This window comes from Leptonychotes weddellii, chromosome 3, assembly GCF_054177405.1.
Source record: "Leptonychotes weddellii isolate Sample4059 chromosome 3, ASM5417740v2, whole genome shotgun sequence".
NCBI classification, from domain to species: domain Eukaryota; kingdom Metazoa; phylum Chordata; class Mammalia; order Carnivora; family Phocidae; genus Leptonychotes; species Leptonychotes weddellii.
Window position 1 is genome coordinate 165,392,792 of NC_138371.1, and position 24,471 is coordinate 165,417,262.

General features: G+C 40.7%; 1 protein-coding gene across 7 annotated transcripts in view; it reads left to right on the plus strand.

Annotated features, from left to right (window-relative positions):
* Positions 1–76: 76 nt before the first annotated feature.
* UBAC2 (UBA domain containing 2) overlaps positions 77–24,471 on the plus strand; it is a 167,377-nt gene continuing 142,982 nt past the window's right edge. For 2 of the 7 annotated variants that reach the window (XR_014143885.1, XM_081815170.1), the window contains exon 1: positions 77–268. Coding sequence is in view for 2 of the 7 variants with exons in the window: in XM_081815170.1 (XP_081671296.1) it covers positions 92–268 (177 nt within the window). In the remaining 5 variants the exon portion in view is untranslated. Of the gene's footprint in view, positions 269–288; positions 516–13,386; positions 13,549–24,471 lie in introns of those variants that run through there. The other 5 variants (XR_014143886.1, XM_031026532.2, XR_014143887.1 and 2 more) reach the window with 4 other exon arrangements.

Here is a 24,471-nt window from a genome sequence, read left to right on the forward strand (position 1 = left end):
AGACAGACGGATCCCTCCGACTGCGGACCGACTTCCCTTCCCAGGCAGGAAGGGAGGGGGCGGGCGGAGCGGCGCGGCCCACGGTCCGCGCATGCGCCGCTCGCAGGCATCCTGGAGTGGACTCCAGTTGCCGGGTTCGCTGCCACGCCGGGAGTGCGCCTGCGCGGTCGCCGGGTCCCTCCACCTCCACTTCCCCTCCCCCTGTCCCCCCTTGGGGGCTCCGGGTCCGGCGGGACCATGTTCACCAGCACCGGCTCCAGTGGGCTTTGTGAGTACCGGCTGCCGCCATCCTGGCTGTTCCCTACGCGCCACCCTGGGCACCTCCTTGAGAAGCCTGGGGGCAGCGGGGACCCTCGGGGTTGCAGGAGGTTTGGGGGCCGACCCTCCATCCCCGCGCCCGAACCTTAGGGGTTCCTTCCCGTGAGGGGCAGCAGGCACCGCCCCCACCTCAGCCTGAAGGGGCCAGTGGGGACTGAGTCTCGCCGTCAGCCCCGGCCCCCACCTATGAACCCCAGGTGCGATGCTCAGGTGTTCCAGGGGCTGCTGCAGGTGGGCTGGACAGTTAGGGTCGGGCTGGGTGTCCTGGTGTTCTCCGGACTCGACCCCTTGCGCTGAGCGGCGCGTGTGCCAGGCTGAAGAAGAGGCTGTCCTGGTGGAGCAGATGCTGGAAGCCTGCCCCCTTCCCAGTCACCTTGCTCCATTTAGGCTACAGAGGGACCGAACTGGCTCTCCCCCAGATGCAAATTTCCAACCGCTGTCTCAGGAGCTAACCCCTCAGGTTTACTTAGATTTCTTTCTTCCTCGGTCTCCCTTAAGAGTTTTTAGACAAATAAAAACTGATTAAAGTACATTAAAGTGGAAGGAAGTTAAGTCATTTGGCAGCAAAGTGCGGACATTGCTGCTGGATGTTGCTGTGATCTTTCACTTGAACATCAGTGGTGGTCAGCAGAGGGCAAAGAAATATATATAGCCTTTTAAACCATTTTATTTTTTTCCCTGAAATTGTTTAGTTGACTCTTGGTAAGGTGGCTTGTGTGTTAAGTAAACAGCACTGAGATTAAATACTGGTACAGCAACACGAACTGTTTGAACAAGTGTAATTTGCAATTGCTTTTCTCTGTTAGGACTTCATATCTCGCTTCATGACTGGGTATGGAAGCAGTTGACATTTCCAAATACTAGAGATCTGTTGTTACTGTTAGAAATCTTTTCTGAGAATACAGGTCTTAGGCTGAAAATATCAGCGCCACAGGCATCATTTTAAATTTTCCTCAGTCTCAGGTTTTGGAGTGGGTTGAATATTTATGATTTCCCTTGTTTCATTATTAATTCGACTTATGGTACTCGTCAGCCTCAGAGTAGGTTACAACTACTGGCTAGTTAATCTTCCCCAAACTACCCGTTGGATAAAGGACTGTTAATACTGCTGGTCAAGAAGGTGGTGTGATTTTCTTGGGATCACACAGTGAGCCCTCCACTGGTGGATATAAAATTAATGGTAGAATCTTCAATTTTAGTTATTTCAACCTTCGGAGCTATTCTTGCTGACCAAAATACACGAAAAAATAAAAAAGGTTACTATACTGGGTTACTGGTTACTGTAGTAGTCATTGTGTTGGCAAAGTTTATTCAGCTTTGATACATGGTGACACTGGGGAAGGTCATACTTGATTACCTAAGGCACAGGGTTGATGAGTACCGAATCCTAGGAACGAAACTCCTGCCCAGGGAGAGGCATAGGCCAAGGCTTCTCCTCAGTTGTCTTGCCCTGTTTCTAAAATAAGTGTATCCTCAGGGTAAGACTTGATGGGATGGCCATTCCTCAGAAGGCCATGTCTTATGTGCTCATTTAACAAACATTTTGAGCATCTGTTGTGGGCTAGAAACTGTGCTAGTTGCTGGGATGACAATGTTGAACAAGTCTTGGTCCCTTGTGTTCGCAGTACTTTAGTGGACGTCGGGCAGTTTTTCCAGGACTGGTCTTTGGCAGGACTGGGTGTGAGCAGTCATCTGCTTTAAAATTTTTCCTTGCAAGGTTATCCACTGAGAGGGAAGTGATTTTGTTTAGCAAGTTGTGTAGCTCTTTGGTAAGTCAAAGTTCTGATCTTGAGTAAATATCCTGAGGAAGAATAATCTGCCTACGCATGACCCCATGGATGATGAGCTAATACTCTTTTCAAGGGAAAAAGTCCCTGCCATTTCCTACCACCTGCAAATGTCCCTCGTTATGTGACTGGTAGATAATGGTGTTTTAGTGTTACATTTGCCTTCCTCTCAGTTATTATTCAACAAGTGTCTATGGGGTACCCATGTGAGCCACACACTGTTTGTGTACAGAGGATGAAGAGGTAAACTGCATAAAGGAGACCAACATCCAATAAATTAACAAACAGTGTGATTTCCCATAGTGATAAGTGTCACGAAGATAATACGAGTATAATGGCATGGAGATTGAGGTTATGGTGGATGCCTGCTTCAGCAAGTGTGGTCAGGGAAGATATATGGAAACGTGACATTTGAGCTGAGACCCAAATGGTGTGAAGGAGCCACCCACGTCAGAATTTGTTGAAAAATGTGCATTTTGCAGAAAGGGAACAGCAAGCACAAAGACTAAACAGGCACAACAGGGCATTTTCAAAGTACTAAAGAAAGCTGGGGCTTCCAGGGCATTAAATCAAGGGTAGGGCATTTGTGACTATGTTTTTGAAACTGTATTGCTGTCTATCTAGTCATGTAATTATGACTCAATAAAAGTGCATAGGAAACATGTTCCAGACTCATTTTAGATTGCTTATAGACCAGTGCATCACTTAATTATGTGTTAATTAATAGATGTATCACTTATTATACTTAATAATAAGTTTTCCCATTACTTAGTCACTTAACAGTATATTCACTGTGCAACAATAGACTTAACCAACGTTAATTGCATGTCTAATGTATTCCAGGCTTAGTTCCCACCCTCAAGGAGTTCATTGTCTAGTGGGAGAGTATTTTAAAAAAGAAATGAAACAACTTGTCTACTTGGTGCTGTGGGTTTATTGAAGGGGGTGGGCTGGTGAAGGGAGAGGCACAGCTGTTACTGTAGGTGATATTTGAGCTGATTTTTGAGGGATAAGTAAGAGTTTGTCAGGCATGCGAGTGGGGAGAGGGCCTCAAAGAGGGACAGAGCCTGGGCAGGCCTGGCAAAGAGGCAGGAGGTAGTGAATTAGAGGATTGTTGGTTATGGCTGGACTGAGCAGTTTAAGAGGTGTGTGCTGAAATCATCCGCCTGAAGAGGGAGAAGAGGAGCTAGGGAAGAAGGTAGAGGAATGGTTCCCTCCTCTTCAGGAACACAGATAGGAATGAATGATAGACAAAGTCCGGAGAAGCGGAAGGAGGTGATGATCTAGAGCACTACTTGGGAATGCTTCACGTTGCTGGGGGAAGGAAGGTGGGAGGTTATTGTTGGTGATGGGAGCAGTGTTTTCCAAATGCTGCCTGAGTCCTGGCTGCAAAAAAAAAAAAAAAATCAACCATGGAGCTCTCTGAATGTCCTTATTCCTGGATCCCATCCCCAGAGAGACAGATTGAGAAGGGCTGATGTGGGCATCAGAAACCTGAATTTTTAAAGCATTCCCAGGAGATTCTAAGGAGCAGAGAGATTTAGATCAAAACAAAAGGATGGCCAGCAGAAGGAGCAGAGTGAATAGAGTCCAACAGGAGATGCTGAAGGCTCCAGCTTAGGTAGTAGCAGTGAGAATGAACAGGATAGAGAAGAAGGATTCTGAAGATGTGTGAGTAGGTACGTTGTTTCAATAAAACTTGTTGGATTTGGGGGATAAAGAGGAGTTGAAGGTGGCTCTAGGTAGATAGATGGTGTTAACATTCACTAAGGTAGGGGATGTGGAAAAGGGGGAGCTCGTTTTGTGGAAAGATGAGTTCAGCAGTGGCCGCATTTAATGTGGAGGGTTCTGTAGTGTACAGAGATACCCGGGGGGGCATATGGAGAGAGGGAGCTGGACTGGATGTGGGTAGTTAGGTGGGAGCTCTGCCATGGATACAAGTGAGGATACCCGGAGCAGTGAGTAGAGTTAGGAGGCTAGGACAGAGGCTCAGGCAATTCTAGTAGCTGAGGGATGGTAGGGAAGGGGGAGAGAGCAGAGTAGGCAGAGATGGGTGTTTCCTTGGGAGAAACCTGTCTTATTCCCCCAGTTCAATTTGATTTGCCCTCTTTTGTTGTAAATAAACTCTTGAGCTCTTCACTCTCTCTCACCACAGTGACTCTGATCGCCATACTCTCCATTCCTCTTGTCTCCAGTTTACAGCCCATTTTTGGCGTCTTCCATATCAGGTCTGGAACCCACAGTTAATTACTGGAGTTGCATTCTCATCGAGACGCTCAGAGACCTGGTACACCTGTCCCGTTAGTCATCTGAAAAAACCCAACCTCGTGTTCAGGTGCGACGCCTAATCTGAGCTGAGTCCTTGGATGCAGTCATCTCCCTGTGCTCTTCCCCCTTTCATCCCTATCCTCGAGACTAGTCCCGGTCTCAGCCCATCTCACTGCTAATGCACCCCCACGATAAGGTCTATCACTGTTTATAGCCACACGTTAGCAGTTGTCAATGACTTCCCATTGTAGGTGATACTTGAGCTGAGTTTTGAGGGATGAGTAAGAGTTGGTCAGGCATACAAACTTTGTTCCTTTCTCTTTTCCCCAAGCTAAAAGAATGAAGCATTCTTTTAGCTGAAGCCCACCCTCCATCTCTTCTTAACTCATTCTCTATTGCCTTTTCTAACACCACTTCTTCATTCTCTCCTTTTAGAAGATGAGCCTGGCACATGGTTAAATCTGGTGCTTTCTCCTGTTAATGCTGTAGTGGGCTTTTCAGAGACTCCCAGAGTACTTCAGATCCCTTACCTGTGGAAAGGGGAGAATATTATCTATTTTGTTGAGCTGTTGTGAAGATTAAGGGTTAGGGTGTGTAAAGCTCCTAGACTAGGGTTAGGTATTTTTAACTGGATCCTTCTTCTGAGTGTGTTCTCAAAGATACAAAAGCATAGCCCGTCTGTTGACCCTGTCCTATACTTTCCCAGCTGCTGACTTTCTTTTTCCTAGCCTCAGTCCTTGAAAGAGGATCTTCACTTTCTCTCCCACCTCCCTGCACTCTTTAGCCCTCTGCAGTTCATCAGCTCTTCTTTGATGGTTGCCTACTGGCATGGCTCTGTACTCCACCCACCGCAGCCTGAATCTACCCCACCATGCCACAAAACCACGAAAACTACTCTGGACCAGGTGACCAGGGACTTCCACACCAGCAGATCTACCGGATGCTTCTCAGTCCTTGTCTTAGTGGAATGTTCTCTTGCATTGGCCTTGATGAACATTTCCTTCTAAAATTCTTTACTCCTTGACTTTTATGTTTAAATTCCATGCTCACCGGGTTCTCTTCATAGCCCCTGACCACATCTGCGTGGTTTCTCTCATATCCTTAGAGTTTTACTGGATTTGGCGATAGTGGGTTATGGTTACAGTAAGGAGAGCAGTTTCAGTGGCGCATTAAGGCTAAAACCTGCTTTGTGGAGATAAGGAGTGAACCAGAGGTAGACAGTACAAATAATGAGAGTGGACCATAGGGACATGCAGGGGGAAGGGAATCTGGGGAAGACATAGCTGAGTTAGACCCTTTGAAGACTCAGGTGCTTGGGTGTTTTGCTAACTAAAATTCACACAGCACTGAGATGGAAACCGGTGCAAATTTATTAGCGTGGGAAATAAAGTTTTGAGCTGAACTGGAACCAGTGAAACTGGTTTTGATTCAAAACCAGTTAGGGAGCCTGGAGTCAGATGTAGTTAGGGAAGTTAGATGCATCCAAGGGCCAGTGCATGGTGTTAGCCTGCAGTAAGGACATTCATCTCACTTTAGAGGTGGGCGAGCCATAAGGACTGGTGGGGTCATTCACAGTCTGCATACTCTGTCCCCTGTATGATGTTGAAATGGACACCTCAAAAATTTACCACTACAGCTGTTTTTGTGCTCTTAGGAAGTACCAAGCTGTGTTGTTACTGACATATTCTTTGTTTAGTTATGTATTCAGTGTGTTAAACACAAAACTTGTAGGAGATGATCAGATATTTTTGTCTCTCACCATCTCTTTAAAATGTACTCAGCTTAGAAAGCTTTTTGCCTTTGTGAAAAGGAATCAGACTTAGGTCTTTTTATTCACACTCTTCAAGTTATTGATTCAACAGCTATTTAATGAGCACTCTGGTGAGCCAGCCCCTCTTCTAAGTGCTTGGAATTCAGTAGTAAATAAAAAATGAAAGGTACATTCAAGTGGTGATAATCTTAGGGAATAGAAGTCACAAAATATAGGCTCAATTTAAAATTAAAAATATGCATTTAGGGGCACCTCGTTGGTTCAGTTGGTAGAGCATGCGACTCTTGATCTCAGGGTCATGAGTTCAAGCCCCATGTTGGACATGGAGCCTACTTTAAAAAAAAAAAAAATCAAAATATGCAGTTGAGTATTTGAATCAACACTTCAGTCTTCATTTAAAGGTAAGATTTTTTCTTCCTCTTTCTCCCAGTGAAGACTTGGACTTGACAACCACTTGCTGTGAGAGAAAGGGGTGTGATTGGCTTCTGCTCTTTTTGTGTTCCCTCTGTCTCTCAGATTTTCTGTTTCTGACCTTATTAGGTTCTAGATTAGGTGGAGTGGGAGGAGGAAGGGTGAGGAACTAGGATAGTTCTTATGTGGCTCTCAGCCTGGTACATGGTTAAAGCTGCCTCTCCTTGGGGCTCTTTAGGTTCGTGTGAGACTCCCTTGCCTGCTACTCTCCTGACTTGGGGGGATTCATCTTTACTTTGGTGGGCTTTATGGATGACCCTTCATTCCTTGGAACTTAGCTCCACCTACAATTTCCTCCTTCTGGAGTCCTTTTGGCTTGCTTAAGGGCACCATCGGACTGAGCCAGAGATGACCCCACTGCTGGCTCTTACCTGTGGCCCACCTCTGCTCTGCTGGGATTGCTGATTCTTTGCCTCGGTTGTGTGTTTTGAGCCCTCGCATCAACACGGCTTCTCCTTCTTACACTCTTTAGGTTTCCCAAGGTGGAAACCCACTGTACCCCCACCACAGGAGTCACATATTTGGCTCACTGAATTAGGCCTGTTGAGCCCCTGACTCAGCTTGATGTGAGGGTGTGGTTGTACTCACAGCACTTGGATGCCCACTCCACAAAACTTTTTCCTAATTGTCTCGGTTCAGTAGAGAACTCTTGCTGTTCCACTCACTCTTCTTATATTCATAATCGAGCTGAGAGGAGGTTAAGAGTTATGGGACTGAAACTAGATTGTCTTTGTAAATTCTGCATTTTGGTGTAGAACCTCCTTTTGGTATGCAGCAGCCCTTGTATTTGGTACCTTAGTGGGAACTCTAATTTTATTACCTTGTTTTAGCTGGGTTTCTATTTTGGGGGCCAAGATTCATTTGACTGGCCTCTTTAAAGGTGACTTTAGGATTTATATATTTCTGCTCTAATTTCATTCTCTGTTGCAGTAAAGGATTAACTCATCAGGCCTGGGTTGCCCTGCACAGTTGCCTTTAATGCCCGACTCTTGGGGATAAGCTATTTCCTACGTATTTTCCTACATTTTCTTTTTTTTTAAAGATTTTATTTATTCATTTGAGACACAGAGATACAGATACAGAGAGAGAGCATGAGCAGGGAGAGAGGCAGAGGGAGAGGGAGAAGCAGGCTCCTCGCTGAGCCAGGAGCCCGATGTGGGGCTCGATCCCAGGACCCTGGGATCATGACCTGAGCTGAAGGCAGATGCTTAACCAACTGAGCCACTCAGGCGCCCCTTTCCTACATTTTCTTAAGTTTTAGAGGAGTATATCCTTGAAATTCTCAAGGAATACACTCTTTACTAGTATTGTAGTATTAGTTTCAGAGTAGAATTCAGTCATTCATCATTTATATATGACAACCAGTGCTCATCCCAACAAGTGCCCTCCTTAATGCCCATCACCCATTTAGCCCATCCTCCCTCCTACCACCCCTCCAGCAACCCTCACTTTGTCCTCTGTATTTGAGTCTCTTACGGTTTGCCTCCCTTTGTTTTTATCTTATTTTATTTTTCCTTCCCTTCCCTGTGTTCATCTGTTCTGTTTCTTAAATTCCATATATGAGTGAAATCATATTTGTCTCTTTCTCTGACTTACTTGACTTAGCATAATACCCTCTAGTTCCATCCACGTTGTTGCAAATGGCAAAATTTCATTCTTTTTGATGGCTGAGTAATAGTCCATTGTAGGTATATACCACATCTTCTTTATCCATTCATCAGTCAATGGACATTTGGGCTCTTTCCATAATTTGGCTATTGCTGATAGTGCTGCTATAAACACTGGGGTGCATGTGCTCCTTCGAATCAGCATTTTTGTACCCTTTGGATAAACACCTCGTAGTGCAGTTGCTGGGTCATAGGGTAGTTCTTTTTTTAACTTTATAAGGAACCTCCGTACTGTTTCCTAGGGAGAAAGCTTTTAAAAATAGTGTTTCTTTTTCAGTCTAAAAGTAATTAATTGCATTATAGAAAGTTTGAAAGATAGAAAAAAAACACTGTTAGTATTTCAGTTAATTTTCTTCATCTTTTTTCCCCCAACACATTTATGTTCTTGTTTTAAATGAACTGATTTTATTATGATAAAATGAATAGAATTCATTAAAGAAAATTCCAAAATATGGAAAAGTAGTGGAAAGAAATAAAAATAGCATTTATTGACCTCTTGGTGTTTATATTCATACTTTTTCTAGTGCAAAAATGAAAATCCAAATAATTAAAAATAAATTTATCACACTCAAATACTGTTTTGTAACTTGCCTTTATTTCACACAAAAGACTTTTAAAAAGCATTCACATTGACTATGTGTGTATCCTGCTTTTCTCTCCTTTGTCATAAGCATTTCCCAAGCATGCTATTCTTACAGAATTAGGTTGGTGCTTTTCTCCTTTTTTTTTTTTTCTTTTCCTATTATAGTGTTGCTTAGAGCATCTTAATTTTCAGATGCTTCTTGAAGTGGAAGAAGAGTAAATAAAGAGTATTATCTTATAACTTTTGACACATACTGCCAAATTCCAACCCCAGAGGACAGTACGTATAACTTCACCAGCAATTTAAGGGAGAAAAGATTGCTTTACTTAAGTTATTACATTTAATTTTCAGAGTAATGCTAGGTATTAATTACTATTCTGTTTTTGCCACAAATGAATATTTTGAAGCTCAGAGTATAATTTGTCCAAAATCATGTAGCTAGTACGCGGAAGAGCTAGGATTTGAATCCAGGTTTGCCTACTTCCAAAGTTGATGTAAATTTATTCCCTTCTCCCTTTAAGCAATGGCAATATAACTTCTAAGCCTTAGGAAAAATATCTGGGAGAAGGAATCACAATCTAAATGAGGATTCTACGCACTACATGTTTTCTTAAAAATTTTCAATCAATAAGTGTGAGTTATTGTTAGTTTTACTTCTGTCACACTGTAACTAAGTTTTACTTATGTAACCCATTGCTTATGTGACAGTTACTACTAGGTTCTGTTCTAAGCAGTTTATATATATTAACTCATTTAATTCTCAGAACAAGGAGGTATTGGGATCATTCTCCCTAATTTGCAGATGAGAAAGCTTAGGCACAGACATTTAAGTAGCTTCACCAAGATCACATAGCTGGTAAGAAGCACAATTAGAATTTGAACCTAGACAATCTGGGTCCATTGTCTATGTTCTGAATGAATGCACACTACTGCTTCTCAGACTTAAGGAAGTCTGAGAAGTCCATTTCTCTCTCCTGACCACTGAGATAGTCACAGTCTAGTGACGAATATAATAGCTCAGCTTAGCAGTGGAGCTGGTTTCCCAGTGCTTGGAAACTGCATTCCTGTTGCTTTTCCTTCCTTGCCTTGCAACTGCTGCAGGTGCTTACTCCTGTGTTCTGCCACATTCTTTTCAACCCCCCGAGTCTCCCTCTGTGTTCTAAGTCGGAACCAAGATCCAGTTTTGCTTTCAGTAGGGATATTTTATGTCCTAATTAGGATCTTTTTGTCATAGCTAACACACTATAGTTATTTGCATTTGCTTCTTTTTCCCTTTTCTTCCCTTAGTAGTCAAGTTATTATCTTCCTTCTTCCATTCTCAAGTTGTCTCAGTGTCAGTTGTTTTAATGAAGATGGAGCCTACCTTAAATCAAACTATGTTAAAAATGCATTTCTATGGAATTTAGTAAGTACAACCTGATAAAGAATATCTTGTTGGGGTGCCTGGGCAGCTCAGTCGGTTAAAGGTCAGACTCTTGATTTTGGCTCAGGTCACGGTCTCAGGGTTGTAAGATCAATCCCATGTCAGGATTTGTGCTGGGCGTGGAACCTGTTTAAGATTCTCTCTGCCAGGGCGCCTGAGTGGCTCAGTCGTTAAGCGTCTGCCTTTGGCTCAGATCATGATCCCGGGGTCCTGGGATCGAGCCCTGTATCGGGCTCCCTGCTTCTCAGGAAGCCTGCTTCTCCCTCTCCCACTCCCCCTGCTTGTGTTCCCTCTCTCGCTGTGTCTCTCTCTGTCAAATAAGTAAATAAAATCTAAAAAAAAAAAAAATTTCTCTCTGCCCCTCCCCTTGCTCTCTTGCTCTCCCTCTCCTAAAAAAAAAAAAAAAAGGATGCCTGGGTGGCTCAGTTAAGCGTCTGCCTTTGGCTCAGGTCATGATCCCAGGGTCCTGAGATCGAGCCCCACATCAGGCTCCTTGCTTGGTTGGGAGCCTGCTTCTCCTTCTGCCTACTGCTCCCCCTGCTTGTGTGTGCTCTCTCTCTCTCTCTGACAAATAAATAAAATCTTAAGAAAAAAAAAAAAGAATATCTTGTAAATAATTTACTCCAGCATTTCTGCAGTGTGCCTTTTGGAACTCTGGTAAACTTGAGTTTTTTTTTTTCTTAAATTAAAAAATTGCTTTAAATTTATTTTTAAGTCGAATATTATAGTGTTTATTTTTATTTTTTAAAATTTATTTATTTATTTATTTATTTATTAAAGATTTTATTTATTTATTTGAGACAGAGAGAATGAGAGACAGAGAGCATGAGAGGGAGGAGGGTCAGAGGGAGAAGCAGACTCACTGCCGAGCAGGGAGCCCAATGCGGGACTCGATCCCGGGACTCCAGGATCATGACCTGAGCCGAAGGCAGTCGCTTAACCAACTGAGCCACCCAGGCCCCCCTAAAATTTATTTTTTTTAGTAATCTCTGTATCTGATGTGGGGCTTAAAGTCACAACCCTGAGATCAAGAGTTGCATACTCTTCTGACTGAGCCAGCCAGGCACCCCTTATTTGGTTTATTTTTACTAGCTTTATTGAGATATAATTGACAAAAACTTTATATATTTATGTTGTATGTGGTGTTTTGTTACATGTACATGTTGTGAAATGATTAGTGAAATTAAGTGAATTAACCTTATCCATCATCTCACTTAGTTATCTTTGTGTGTATATGTTTGTGTGGTGAAAACATTTAAGATCTGCTCTCAACAAATTTCAGGTATACAATACAATGTTATCACCTGTCGTCATTGTTCCGTACATTGCTTAAGATTTAACCCTCATTTAAATTATGATTATAAATGAGAATTGTAATTTAATCTTCATTTAAATCATTCTTTCCCAGATATTTTTCTTAAGATTTTTTAAGTTCTAGTGCCATTGTTCTCAGACATTTCCCAGTGTTATGTCATCTTAGTCCCTTGAATGTAACATAGAGTCTCAAAAAGCACAGAACTCTTTCTGAAGGTGTTCTGAGGCTGAGTGTGGTCCTAATGTTGTCAGCCATACTGTTTCTTAAAGACTGAGGAGGCCAGTGAGCACTTCTGAGACCTTAGTGGCCTGCAACAAAAAGATTTAACTTTACTAACTCTTTGATTCTAAGACTTACTGGGGATGGTTTTCAGTGTATAAAATTGGGAACTGTAAGGAAGAAACATAAAATTCCAGTCACCATACTGCCCAGACTTCATCCCTGTTTACATATTGGTGTTGTGTAGATTTTTTCACCTGTATGTATATGTGTAAACATTTTTAAAAGCAAAATTGGACCTGTGTACAGTTTCATATTCTGCTTTCTTCATTTAATCTTTTTAAATGAATTTGCCTCATGTCATTAATAATGTTCAAAGCTAACTTCTAACATTGTTTTGTTTTGTCTTATTACAAAACTGAAACATGCTTGCTGCCAAAAAATTAAAAAATTATATAAATCATAATGTAGAAAGGACGAGTCCCATATAATTACTTCCCCACTTAAATAACCATCACTATAGTTTAGTGCTCAATCTTTTAGACTTTTTCCATGTAAGCGCTTCCCTGTGCATTCTTTTCTCTCTCACACATGTATACGTGTGTGTGTGTGTGTGTGTGTGGTTTTACACAGACATGGCATTCAAGTACGCATTTTGTGGGCTTCCCCAAAATTATCTTAGCTACGGAATCATGACTTTGAAAGATTATAACATGTTATAGTAAAATGTTTTTCCTCCAGCATTTTCCCATTTAAACAGTGTTGTGGTGAGCGTCTTTATAGTTAACTTATTGATCATATCTTTGAGTTCATCCTGAAGAAATGATCACAGGGGCACCTGGGTATCTCAGTCAGTTGAGGGTCCAACTCTTGAATTTAGCTCAGGCTATGATCTCAGGGTCCCAGGATCGAGCCCCCACATCAGCCTCCTTGCTCAGTGGGGAGTCTGCTTGAGATTCCTTCCCTTTCCCTCTCCCTCCACCTGTGTACTCTCTCAAAAATAAATAAATAAATCTTTAAAAAAAAAAGATCACAAATATGGAATTACAGGATTAAGAGAAAGGAACATTTTAAAGCTCTTGATCTGTATTGCTGATCCTTCCAGAAAGGATGTATCGCTTAACACTTTTTGGGAGCATATCTTTCTCACCAAACTTGTAACAGTGGAACGAGATAAGTTAAAATAATGTTTGCCACTTGAGAGGTGAAAAAATGGCATTTTATTGTTGCCTGAATCTGCGTATCTTTGAATTTCTGGGAAAGTGAACTTTTTTCTCTTTCATTTTTACTGGGCATTTTAATATATCTTTTGAACATATTTGACTGTTTATGTACTTTGCCCATTTTTTTTTCCTACTGGAATATTAGTATTAAATTAAGTTGATTTATAAAAGCCTTTAAGGGTATAATTATTTGTCTTGGTGTATGTTACAAATATTTTAACCACTTGTCAGTTGCTTTTTAATTTTATTCATGAAGTTTTTTTCGTGGAAAGTTTTTCATTCATAAATAAGTCATTAAAGTAAGGGGATTTAGCTAATAAGTTTTATTAGGCCAAATTTATTCTTTATCAGGTCCTAGGCCTCTGAGATCTATTGAATGTTCATCTAACATTTTTTGTATCTTTTTACCTAATTATGAGGATACTATATACTGCTGGTACAAATTTGAACAGCCCAGGAGAGGAAAAAGTGAAATGTGAAATTCTCTCTCAATGCCAGCAAAGGTATGGAGTATATTCTTGTAGATTGTTTTTCCCTATGAATTATGTGTGTGTGTATTTAAATGAGTAAGATAAGCATATGGTAAAAAAAAAATTAAGGATATAATATGAATTCTCCTTACTAGGAGTAACCATTTTTAAGTTCCTTTTTCTTTGCTGCTTCTATTATAGCTACTATTATAGCTTTAAATGACATATTTATGCCTCTACTGATTTGTCAACTACTGGTTCTGTTTATAGATTTCCCATAATGAAAGATGAGGGATTTCCATTCCAACATCTCCTTCATCTTTTAGTTTTCTTTTGGTTACTCCTTGAGGTGGTTAATCTTTATGATTTTAAATAATGGAGGAAACCCCTTTTTGTGATTTATCGATTTTTGGTACGATCAGTAGATGATGAGAAACTAGACCAAGAGCATGTGTACCTCTTCTCTCCTCTAATTCCTGGTTTGTGTTCTGGATATGCTGTGTGTGTTTACAGTCTGTTCTGTGATGATAACGAAGCCTTCCATGTATTGTCAGTAAGTTGATTTTTATGTAGAAAATCAAAACCAGTAGCCCTATTTATGTTATTATGATTGTATATTTGTGGTAGAACCAAGATGTGTGATTGGATTCAGAAGGAAAGAGAGCCCAGGTCAGAAAACCTGTGCTGTTTCCAGGAGTCTCTTAATTCCTTCTGGTAGTTCTTCACTACTTTAAGTTCAACTCAACTACTGCTGTTTCTTGATTCTTGTATCATTTTCTTCTTGGCTTCCTCTTTGTTTTTTTCCCTGATGCTGGGGACACTCTCCTGGAGTTAACTTTCATATAGAGGACACAGGTAGTGAACTTTCTGGATACATGCTTAGCCATTCTTGTACGTAGTGAAAGTAGCTGGCACGGGTTTCCTCTCTATTTGTGGTAGGTCTTTGTCCCCATGAGGCCCATACCTTAAATGTCAGGGCTGACTGTAGGCTCTGTTCAAGTATGTGAGGCATGTGGACCAGCTGGTTTCCATACAGGGCGCAGAGGTGGGAAGCAGGCACTGGGCCAAGGGATGGTGAGAAGCCGGTTGCAGTCTGCAGAATTAGGTGGGCTTGGCACTTTCTGTGAACTTTACTCCTTAATAACCCTCTTGCTACCCGCTGTCCCCATTGCCTGTCACCCAGGTTGCCATCTGCTTTGGGAGTTTGACGTTGCCCCAAGCTCTTCTCTACTTTTTGTCAGACCTCCGACCCTCTCGGGGTCCTCCTGAAGTGGTTTGCTCCCTTTCTTTGGAGAGCATTTCTTAGATTTCGTTTTGGGAGTAAAGCCTCTTTTTCAGCTGGGGCGATGGAATGAATGGCCGTGCGTGGGAAGAAATGTGAGAGCGTGTGTCTGGGGCGGGGTTTGGTGGAAGGGGCTGCTGGCCCAGCGGTCACTGTGCACATGTGGTGTTGACGCTACTGGAGATGGTTTAAACAGGATGTGGGTCCAGCATTAGGTGTCACTGAAAGAAAGGTAAGGTAATGAATGACTCCCTTTCGTCTTGATTGCATCAAAGAGTAAGTCTCCGGCACTAGGCTGAAATACCTGGCAGCACTAGTTTCCTGTCGTAGCAGAGAGCAGGAGGTAGGCCCAGGCCTTTCTATCAGCAATAAAATCAGTGAGAATTTAGTAAGGTGTGTTTAGTTTTGTAGTTACCACCTATTGATGACGAAGTGACACTCATTTTCCATTTACTGTGGTAATACTGAGTTTCAATTAAAATACGTTTACTTAACTAAATCATAGTAAGGTGATTTAAAGAAAATATTACATAATAAGATAGGTGATACTGGGATATAGCAAGAATTGTGGTGCTACAATGGGAATGACTGAAGTTTGAGAAATACTCTATCCTAAGAATAGAATAGAACAGAACCGAATAATTTTTATTATTCTGATAAGTAATTCATGTTGCTCATGCTTCTCCCCAGGTCTTGATATTTATTGATTAGTTCCCTGGACTCGTTTGGAAGGAGACATTTTTCTGGTGTTTTGAGGGTTGTTTTATTTCAGTTTACCTTTAGAAGGGAGGAGAAGTGGACAGGTGTACGAGTCTGTCATCTTGAACTGAAATTTTATCTAGCTGTCTTTGTGGTTTCATTGCTTTTATTTGATTCTTTAGTCCCTTTAGGACCAGTTTTAAAACGTGCTTAGAGTTTAAGTGAGGCTTTTTGTCCCCATCAGCTAGCCAGTCTCTGCACCGGCAGTTACAGATGTCAGTTGCATGCCCCCTCACACACAGATCCCGTGCCCAAAGGCCACATTCAAGTCCAAACAAATGGATTTTAAATTTGGTTCTCTTAGGCTTTTCCGCCAGACACGAGTGGAAGAGGTTCATTGGATCCTCAGAGACTCAGAGTCAGACTTGGGTTTCTCCGCCTTATGGATGTGTGTTCTGTTTGCATCTTTTCCCAAAATAGACCCATTTAGCCTGTGTTAAACATCTGCTGAGTAGATTACTCCCTTCCCCATTTGTCTTCTCAGATGTTCTAGTGTTTATCTTTGTAGCTGTGGTATCCTTCCTTGTCACCCTACTTCGGTTCATTCAGAGATTCATTGGGTCTTTGAACATGTAGAACCATCTGTGGCTTGTCATGAAGCTGTTACTGGCCACGCTTTCCTCGTACTTGGCCTTTCCGGCGCAGCCCTCTCTTAAACTAGCATTTCTCAGACAGACATCCGCCTCTCTGGTGATTCTCTAGGCCAGGCTTGAAAGCTGGCAGGCCACACAGATGTGTTTTGTTTGATTCGTGTGTTGGTGGTGAGGAGGAGGTGGGAGGAGGAGGTGGGAGGAGAGTTACTTTCCCAACATTTTAAAGTTGGAAATCCAGATTTTGCTTGGATCTGGCAACATTGGGACTGAATTGTTACGTAGAAATCTGCTGATCATGTATTTTATGCCATCTCCTTCCCCCGTCTCACTGATCCCTGCCTGGCCTCTCTAAAAGGCGCTTGAACAGATTTCCTTGCCAATAACCACACATTTTCCCCTTTTTAAAATTACTTTTTTTCTCTTATGGTTTATCACAGGATTCAGAACTATCCACAGATTCACTTTTTCAGAGTCGTTCCTACTGTTGAATAATTATCCCCTGTGCATAACATTCATAGTTTTCTTCTTTTGGCTTTTAAAATTATTATTTCATTGTAATTGTATTCCCTGTCTAATTAGCACTTTTAACAATTACTGCATTTTATGCCTAATGAAAGACTTAATGTTGTTTTTGTTTTGTTTTGGTTTTTTGTTCTTTTTTTTGGGAAAGGCTTAATGTTTATATAAACTCTTATTAAGAAGGATAAACCTGAGTAGTGTCCCGCATAGTGGCTGGACCAAAATAAAAGGATAGGTGACTAATGCCATTGTTGTTGATGACCTGCAGGTTTGGCACGCTTTTCTCTGGCATGGAAGCCTTTGTGTTAGGCTCTGTTTTAGAACTTCTTTTTAAATCTTATTGCTCTTTTTTGTCCCCCTAACTCAGGCTAAGTGTTTTAGGATACATTTTTGTATCTAGAGGGTAAGTTCTCCTCCTTGCCTTTTTGTTGTTGTTTTCTGGAAACTCTTCGTCTTTTCTCCTCTTCATTTCCCTGATGAATTTCATAAGCATTGGTCCAGTAACCAGTGTTTATTGGCTGCCCTCATGAGCCAGGCAGTCTGCCCGGTTGTTTGGTGACCTGTGTGAGGAATGGTCAGTGTGGCAGTTGCCCAGTGTCCTTGAATTCTCCTCTGTACATGAGGATGAATGTGGATGGCTTACAGCATTTTACTTTTGAACATTATAAGAAAATGAATGTGACAAAAATAAAGTTGGGATCTTTTGATTCCCAGGCAATTTTATGGAAATCTTTGTTGAGATGTCACCAGAAGGCACTCGTTCCTCCCTAATTTGGACACTGAGGATAAGTTTCATTGAGCTTTCCTCTAGGAAGCTCATAGCTCCAAAGAATAAACCATGATGGTAACAGAAGGGGGCCCTTGCAGCGTACAGGTTATTGTACTTTTTTTGGATTTCCATGATTATTTTTGCTCTAGCCCCTTTCGGATGAAAAACTTGAAGTTACTTCATGAGACGCCATTCTTGTGGAACCCTGAGAAGTTTACCAAATAGTCAAGTGGTCAGAAATAGAGAAACCAATATGATAGGATATGGTGGCCTCTCCTCTCTGGGGTGTGAACCACACTGGGGTTTTTGACTTGTGTATTTTTACATGGCTGACTGGGGACAGGCACAGTTGCTGGGTTTGTCCCCCCAAGTCCCACCCCTGCTCTCTTTAGCTGTGATGCTTCTGTAACAGCCCACATGGCTAAGCTTTGCAAGACCTGTGGTTAGTGTCTTCAGATGCATATTTTTTATTCAGGTAAAAATCACATGGCACAAAATTCACCATTTTATAGCGTTCAGTTATTGACTTCCAGTACATTCACATTGTTGTGCAGTCATTACCACTCACTGTCTAATAACAGAACATTTTTATCTCCCCCAAAAGAAGCCCAGTACCCATGTTAAGCATTCATTCTCCATCCCCCTCTCCCTTCCTCTGACAACCGCTACTCTGCTTTCAGTCTGTATGGATGTTTAAATTCTGAGCTTTACTTGTAAATGGAATCATGCAACATGTTGCTTTCATGGCTGCCTTCTTTCACTTAACGTGATGTTTTCAAGGTCCATCCGTCCTGTAGCATGTATCAATACTTCATTCCTTTACTGACTGAGTAATATTCTGTTGTAAGGATAGACCAACATTTTGTTTATCCATTCATGTGTTGATGAACATTTGGGGGTTGTTTCCACTTTTTGGCTATTATGATAATGCTGCTGTCCATATTTAGATTTTTATTTGAACATCTGCTTTCAGTTCTCTTGGGTATATAACAAGGAGTAGATTTGCTGGGTTATATGGTAATTCTGTGTTTAACTTTTTGAGGAACCAAAAAGATAACATGTAAAGTACTAAAAATAGTAATAACGAAAATCTCTTTGGACAATGAACCATGATGTCCAGATATCATATTTCCTTATTCTATATTAGAAAACCATTTTTTTTCCTTTAGAGTCATGTAGAACTAGGTTTAAATCTCAGCCCCTCAAATAACTAGCTGTACCTTGGGCAAGTTATTTAACCTTTCTTAGCCTATTTTTCACCTAGAGTAAGAAGGTAAACTAATTGCTGCCTCATGGTTATAGTAAGCATTCACTGAGATGGTGCTTTTTAAAACACAGCACCTGGCCTAAAGTAATCCACATATACTGTAATAATTATTTTAGGATAATACATAGTCACCAAAGCCTGATGGCTATTCATTGCCACAAAGAGATGGCTGTGTACTTCGGTCATACCAAAGAGGTGAATGACCCAAAAAGAAATATCTTAAACTTTGTTGTTTTATATTGGCCATAGATGTTTTGCATCTTTACTTTGAGATTAATATATTGTCTGTTATTCTCAAAAATTTGTAGCATCTCTATTTTCAGAGGTGGTAGGACCTGTTGAGGAGAAGTGACTTTTTTTTTTTTTTTTAACTTTCATTTGATCCTTGTTTGGGGGCTTCATATATGAACCACTTCCTGGCTCTACTCACAGAAAGGCCAGAAGATTGCTAGTGACCTGCCTTATTTCATTAGGTAGGGATTTAATGAAACTTTTTACTGAATTAGTAGCTAGTTAAACATTATTTTTTCTAATTCTTAAAATAGATTTTTATTAAAAAAATTTGAATTTCCTGTGAACAGATCATTCAGAGATTACCACTGGTAATACTTTGATAGATGCTTTTAAAAACCCATGTGCTATTTATTTACTATTTTTAAAAGTATTATATAATAATACTGCTAGAAAGATTTCACACTTACTATTTAGGATCAGTTTTCCCAAGCATGAACTAGTTTTCTGCTACTTAAAATTGAATATTATTCCATTTTGTGGATAGAGCATAATTTACCCATTTTCCTACTGGACATTCATGTTGTTTCTAGTCTTTTTACTATTATAAACAGGTTGTGATGAGCATCTTTGTAGCAAAATCTTTGTGCATATCCATGACAATTAGTTTGGGCCAAATTCCTAGGTAAATGTAGACTTCTTTGGATCAGAGGGTTTATATATATTTTAAAACTTTTGATCAGTTCAGCATTTGATAAGTACCCACTGCCCCCAACTGCAGCCTTTATATCTCCATTCACAATTGCATTTACTTTAGTACACAAGGCACCACTTTAATTTCTATGACTGATGTTTGTGACTGACTGTATATGTCTTTCCCGTAAAACCTACCATCCAGGTGAAAATCCCGTTTAGCCCTGGAGTTCTGTAGCAGTGCAGCATGGGCTTCAGTTTTATTTTCGGCCGGATTGTCAGAGTTTGGACCTGGCTCTGCCTCTCCCGAGCCGGTACAGCAGACATCTTCCCTTGCACAGCATTTCAGTGCACTCAGCCTCACCTCTGATTCCATATGTTTCTACAGCCTTGTTTGGATTAGCCGGACTGGTTTGGTAAAGCTTCTTTGTTTGATCCTCCTGTGGGGCTTCTTTCTATGGCCACTCTAGACTACTGAGGGATGATGGCTAAAAATGCTTTTCTGTTTCTTCGCTGGGTGATCGTTCTGAGATACATTCACAAGCCTTCCTGGAAAATTCCTTGGGATCAAGACCTTGTCAGGAACATCTGTCACTCGGAGTGGTGGCCAACTCGATGATGAATCCTTGTATTGACTCTCCCTCCCTGTTTGATTCCCCATGTCCTTCATTCCTGCTCCCTAAGATCACATTCCAAAATAAACTACTTGCCTATAAACCTTTGTCTCTCCCTTTACTTTCACTGGAACCCAGGCTAAGACATTTTGTGAATATGGACAGGTAGCTTCTCTTTGAATCACAGTTTTCTCGTGTGTAAGTTTGGAGAGGGTAGTTTCTACCTCACATCGTTCATTCACCAAATACACTGAAACACTGCTCTGTGCCAGGTGCTATTCTGGGTATGGGAATATAGCAGAGCAAGACAAACAAGAACCCTACCTTCATAGAGTCCACATTCTGGTAAAGGAGACAGACAAAGAAGTAAGCAAACAAGAATTTCAAATAGTGAAGAAGTGCTATGAAGTAAATAAAATAGCGTGGTGTGCTCCGGAGCAATAAAGTCATGAGAGAAAGCCAGTCTGAGGAGATGCTGTTTGAAATGGGGACTGAGTGGTGAGGATCAGCTGGACATGGGAAGAACATTTTGGGTAGAGGGAGTAGCAAGTGTTAAGGTCCTGAGGTGTGAGTGTCAGGAGCAAGGTAGTATGCATAAAGTGCTGTGTATAGTACTTTGCATTTGGTAAGTGCTCAGTACATGTTGGATAGGATTAGTAGTAAGGTTTGATCAATGGTCATTTGGCTCGTGAGTTGACAAAAATTGACTCTGTAGAATAAGCAGATCATTGTAGAGGGTGTGAGTAGAGTTATGTGGTATATTTTTCTTTACTGATATAACGAAGTACATTGATTTACAATGCATTCCTGGTATAAACTTCACTTGGTTGTGATGTTTTATCCTTTTTCTTTGTAGCTGGATTCAGTTTGCTAACATCTTGTTAAGAATTTTGCATCTCTGTTCCTAAGAAATATTGGTCTGTTGTTTTAATGCCTTTGTCTAGTTGTGGTATCAGTGTAATGTTGGCTTCATAAAATGAATTAGGAAGTGTTCTCTTTGTGGTGAAGAGTTTGTGTAGAATTGGTACTCTTTTCCCCTTAAATACTTGGTAGAATTCTGCAGTGAAGCCATAAGGCCTAGAGTTCTCTTTGTTGGAAGACTTTTAACTTAAGAAATTCAATTTCTTCATTTCTATAGGACTATGCAAGTTATCCATTTCTTTTTGAGTGAGCTTTGGTAGATTGTATCTTTCAAGGAATTTGTCTGTTTTGTCTAAGTTGTCACATTAAGGGATAAAATGTTATTTTTAATATTCCCTTATCCTTTTAAAAATTATTTGTGATAAAAAGTGCATACATAAAATTTACCATTCTAATTTTTAAGTGTACAGTCCATTGACATTAAGTACATTTTACAATGTTGTGCAACCCCTTACTGTCCTATGATGTCTGTGGGATCTGTAGTGACACCCCCTCTTTCATTTCTGATACTGGTACTTGTGTCTTCTTTTTTTTCTGATCAGTCCTCCTAGAGGTGTATCAATTTCATCAATCTTCTCAAAGAATCAGCTTTTAGTTTTATTGATTTTTCTCTATTGTATTTTGGTTTTCTATTTCATTGCATTCTGCCCATATGTTATTTCTTTTGATCTGCTTGCTTAGGGTTTAATTTGCTCTTCCTTTTCTGTTTGTTTGTTTGTTTGTTTTTTAAGCTTATGGCCTACATCATCATTTGAGACCTTTCTCTTCCTATATAAGCATTTAATGCTATAAATTTTCCTCTAAGCACTGCTTTTAGGCCACAAATTTTACTTGGTTGTACTTTAGCTTTTCATTGTCTTTAACACATATTCTCATTTCCCTTGTGACTCCCAACATGTTTGACCTAAATATTATTTAGAAGTATGTGGTTTAGGGGCGCCTTGGTGGCTCAGTTGGTTAAGCGTCTGACTTTAGCTCTGGTCTCATGATCTCCAGGTCCTGGGATCTAACCCTGTGTCAGGCTCTGTGCTCAGCAAGGAGTCTGCTTCTCCCTCTACCCCTCCCCCTGCTCATTTTCTCTCTCTCTCTCTCAAATAAATAAAATCTTAAAAAAAAAAGGTTTAATTTTCAAATTTTGGGGGGATTTTCCATCCATCTTTCTGTTTTCTAGTTTAATTCTCTCTCTTTTTTTTTTAAGATTTTATTTTATTTTATTTTGACAGAGAGAGACCCAGCGAGAGAGGGAACACAAGCAGGGGGAGTGGGAGAGGGAGAAGCAGGCTTCCTGTGGAGCAGGGAGCCCGATGTGGGGCTTGATGCGGGGCTCGATCCCAGGACCCTGGGATCATGACCCGAGCCGAAGGCAGACGCCTAACGACTGAGCCACCCAGGCGCCCCTAGTTTAATTCTCTTATAGTCTGGGAACATACTTTGTATGATTTTAATTTCTTTATGTTTATTGAGATGTGTTTTATGGCCCAGAATATGATCTTTCTTGGGGAATGTTCTATATACACTTGAAAAAAAAATGTAATTTGCTGTTGTTGAGTGGAGTATTCTGTAAAAGCCAATCAGGTCAAAGTGATGGATGTTGTTTTTCAAGTCTTATGTATTTTCACTGATTGCCCTAACAGTGTATCACAGACTGCCTGGCTTAAATAACAGATATTTATATTCTCACAGATCAGGAGGCTGGAAGTCCAAAATCAAGGTGTTGACAAGTTTTTCCTGAAGCCTCCTTCCTTGGCTTGTAGGTGGCTGTCTCCCTGTGTATTCATATGGTCTTTTCTCTATATGTGTGCATCACTGGTGTCTCTTCTTGTATGGACAGATTGGGTTAGGTCCCTACCTTTATGACTTCACTTAACTTTACCTGTTTAAAGCCTCCATTTCCACATATAGTCACATTGAGGGTTGGGGCGCATGAATTTTGGGGGGACACAGTTCAGTCCATAACACTGATTTTCTGTCTACTTATATTATTGATTACTGATAGGAGTGCTGAAGTATTCAACTGTATTTGTGGATTTATTTGTTTCTCTTTTTAGTTCTGTCAATTTTTGCTTCGTGTATTTTGAAGTTTTTTCTCAGCTTTCAAATTCTGTGATTTACTGTGTGCCCCCCCCATGTTTTATTATGAACATTTTCAAACATGCTTAAAGTTGAAAGATTGGTACAGTCCAGTCTTAATCTACAACATCATATACGTACCATCTAGATTCTACAATTAACCTTTTCTTATATTTGCTGTTTCACATACCCATCCCTCTATTTATTTCATCAGTCCTTTTTTTTTTCTTTTTTTAAGCAGACTGTGGAGCCCAACACAGGGCCTTAAGTCATGACCCTGAGATTAAGACCTGAGCTGAGATCAAGAGTTGTATGCTCAACTGACTGGGCCACCCAGGTGCCCCAGTACATCTTATTTTTTGATGGATTTCAAAAACTTTGTAGCCACTTTATCTCTAAACACTTAAGTATGCATGTTATTAATGAGAATTTAATAATTGTAATTGTTTAAAGTTCCTTTTTTTTTTGAGGTGAAATTTTCAAATAGTGACATGTACAGATCATGAATTGATCAGTAAGTCTTGCTGTCCATAGTAATACTGTATACTTATCCTGTGGTTTGGGATTTCTTGGACATTTGTATGTTGTTGCTTTCTGCATAGACTTTGGAGATCTGATTTTTGCTCATCTTACGAGGAGGACTTAAAAAAAAAAAGAGGAGGACTTAATGGTAGAGGTGTCTGATTTAAGTTATCAGATCTGTAGTAGGGGTTTGTTTAGGCCTGGACAGAATTAAAATGATTGTATACATTAGGATCAGTTATTCATTCCGTAATTATTTTATTTCTTTTTAGTCTTGAATTTTAATTGTGGTGAAATATACATAACCTAAAATCGACATCTCAACCATTTTTAAGTGTACAGGTCTGTGGCATTAAGTACATTCACACTGTTGTGCATCTATCTCTAGAACTCTTTTCATCTTGCAAAACTGAAACTCTGTACCCATTGAACAACTCCCTGTTCCTCCCTCCCCCATCCCCTGGCAACCACCGTTCTACTTCCTGTCTCGATGAGTGTGACTACTTAGGTACTTGATATAAGTGGAGTCATATGGTATTTATCTTTTTGTATCTGGCTTATTTCATTCAGCATAATGTCTGAAAGATGTGTCCATAGTGTAGCAGGTGCCAGAATTTCCTTCCGTTTTAAGACAGAGTACTATTCCATTATATGTGTATACCATATTTTGTTTATCCACCTGTCCACGGATGGGCACTGGGGTGGCTTTCACCAGT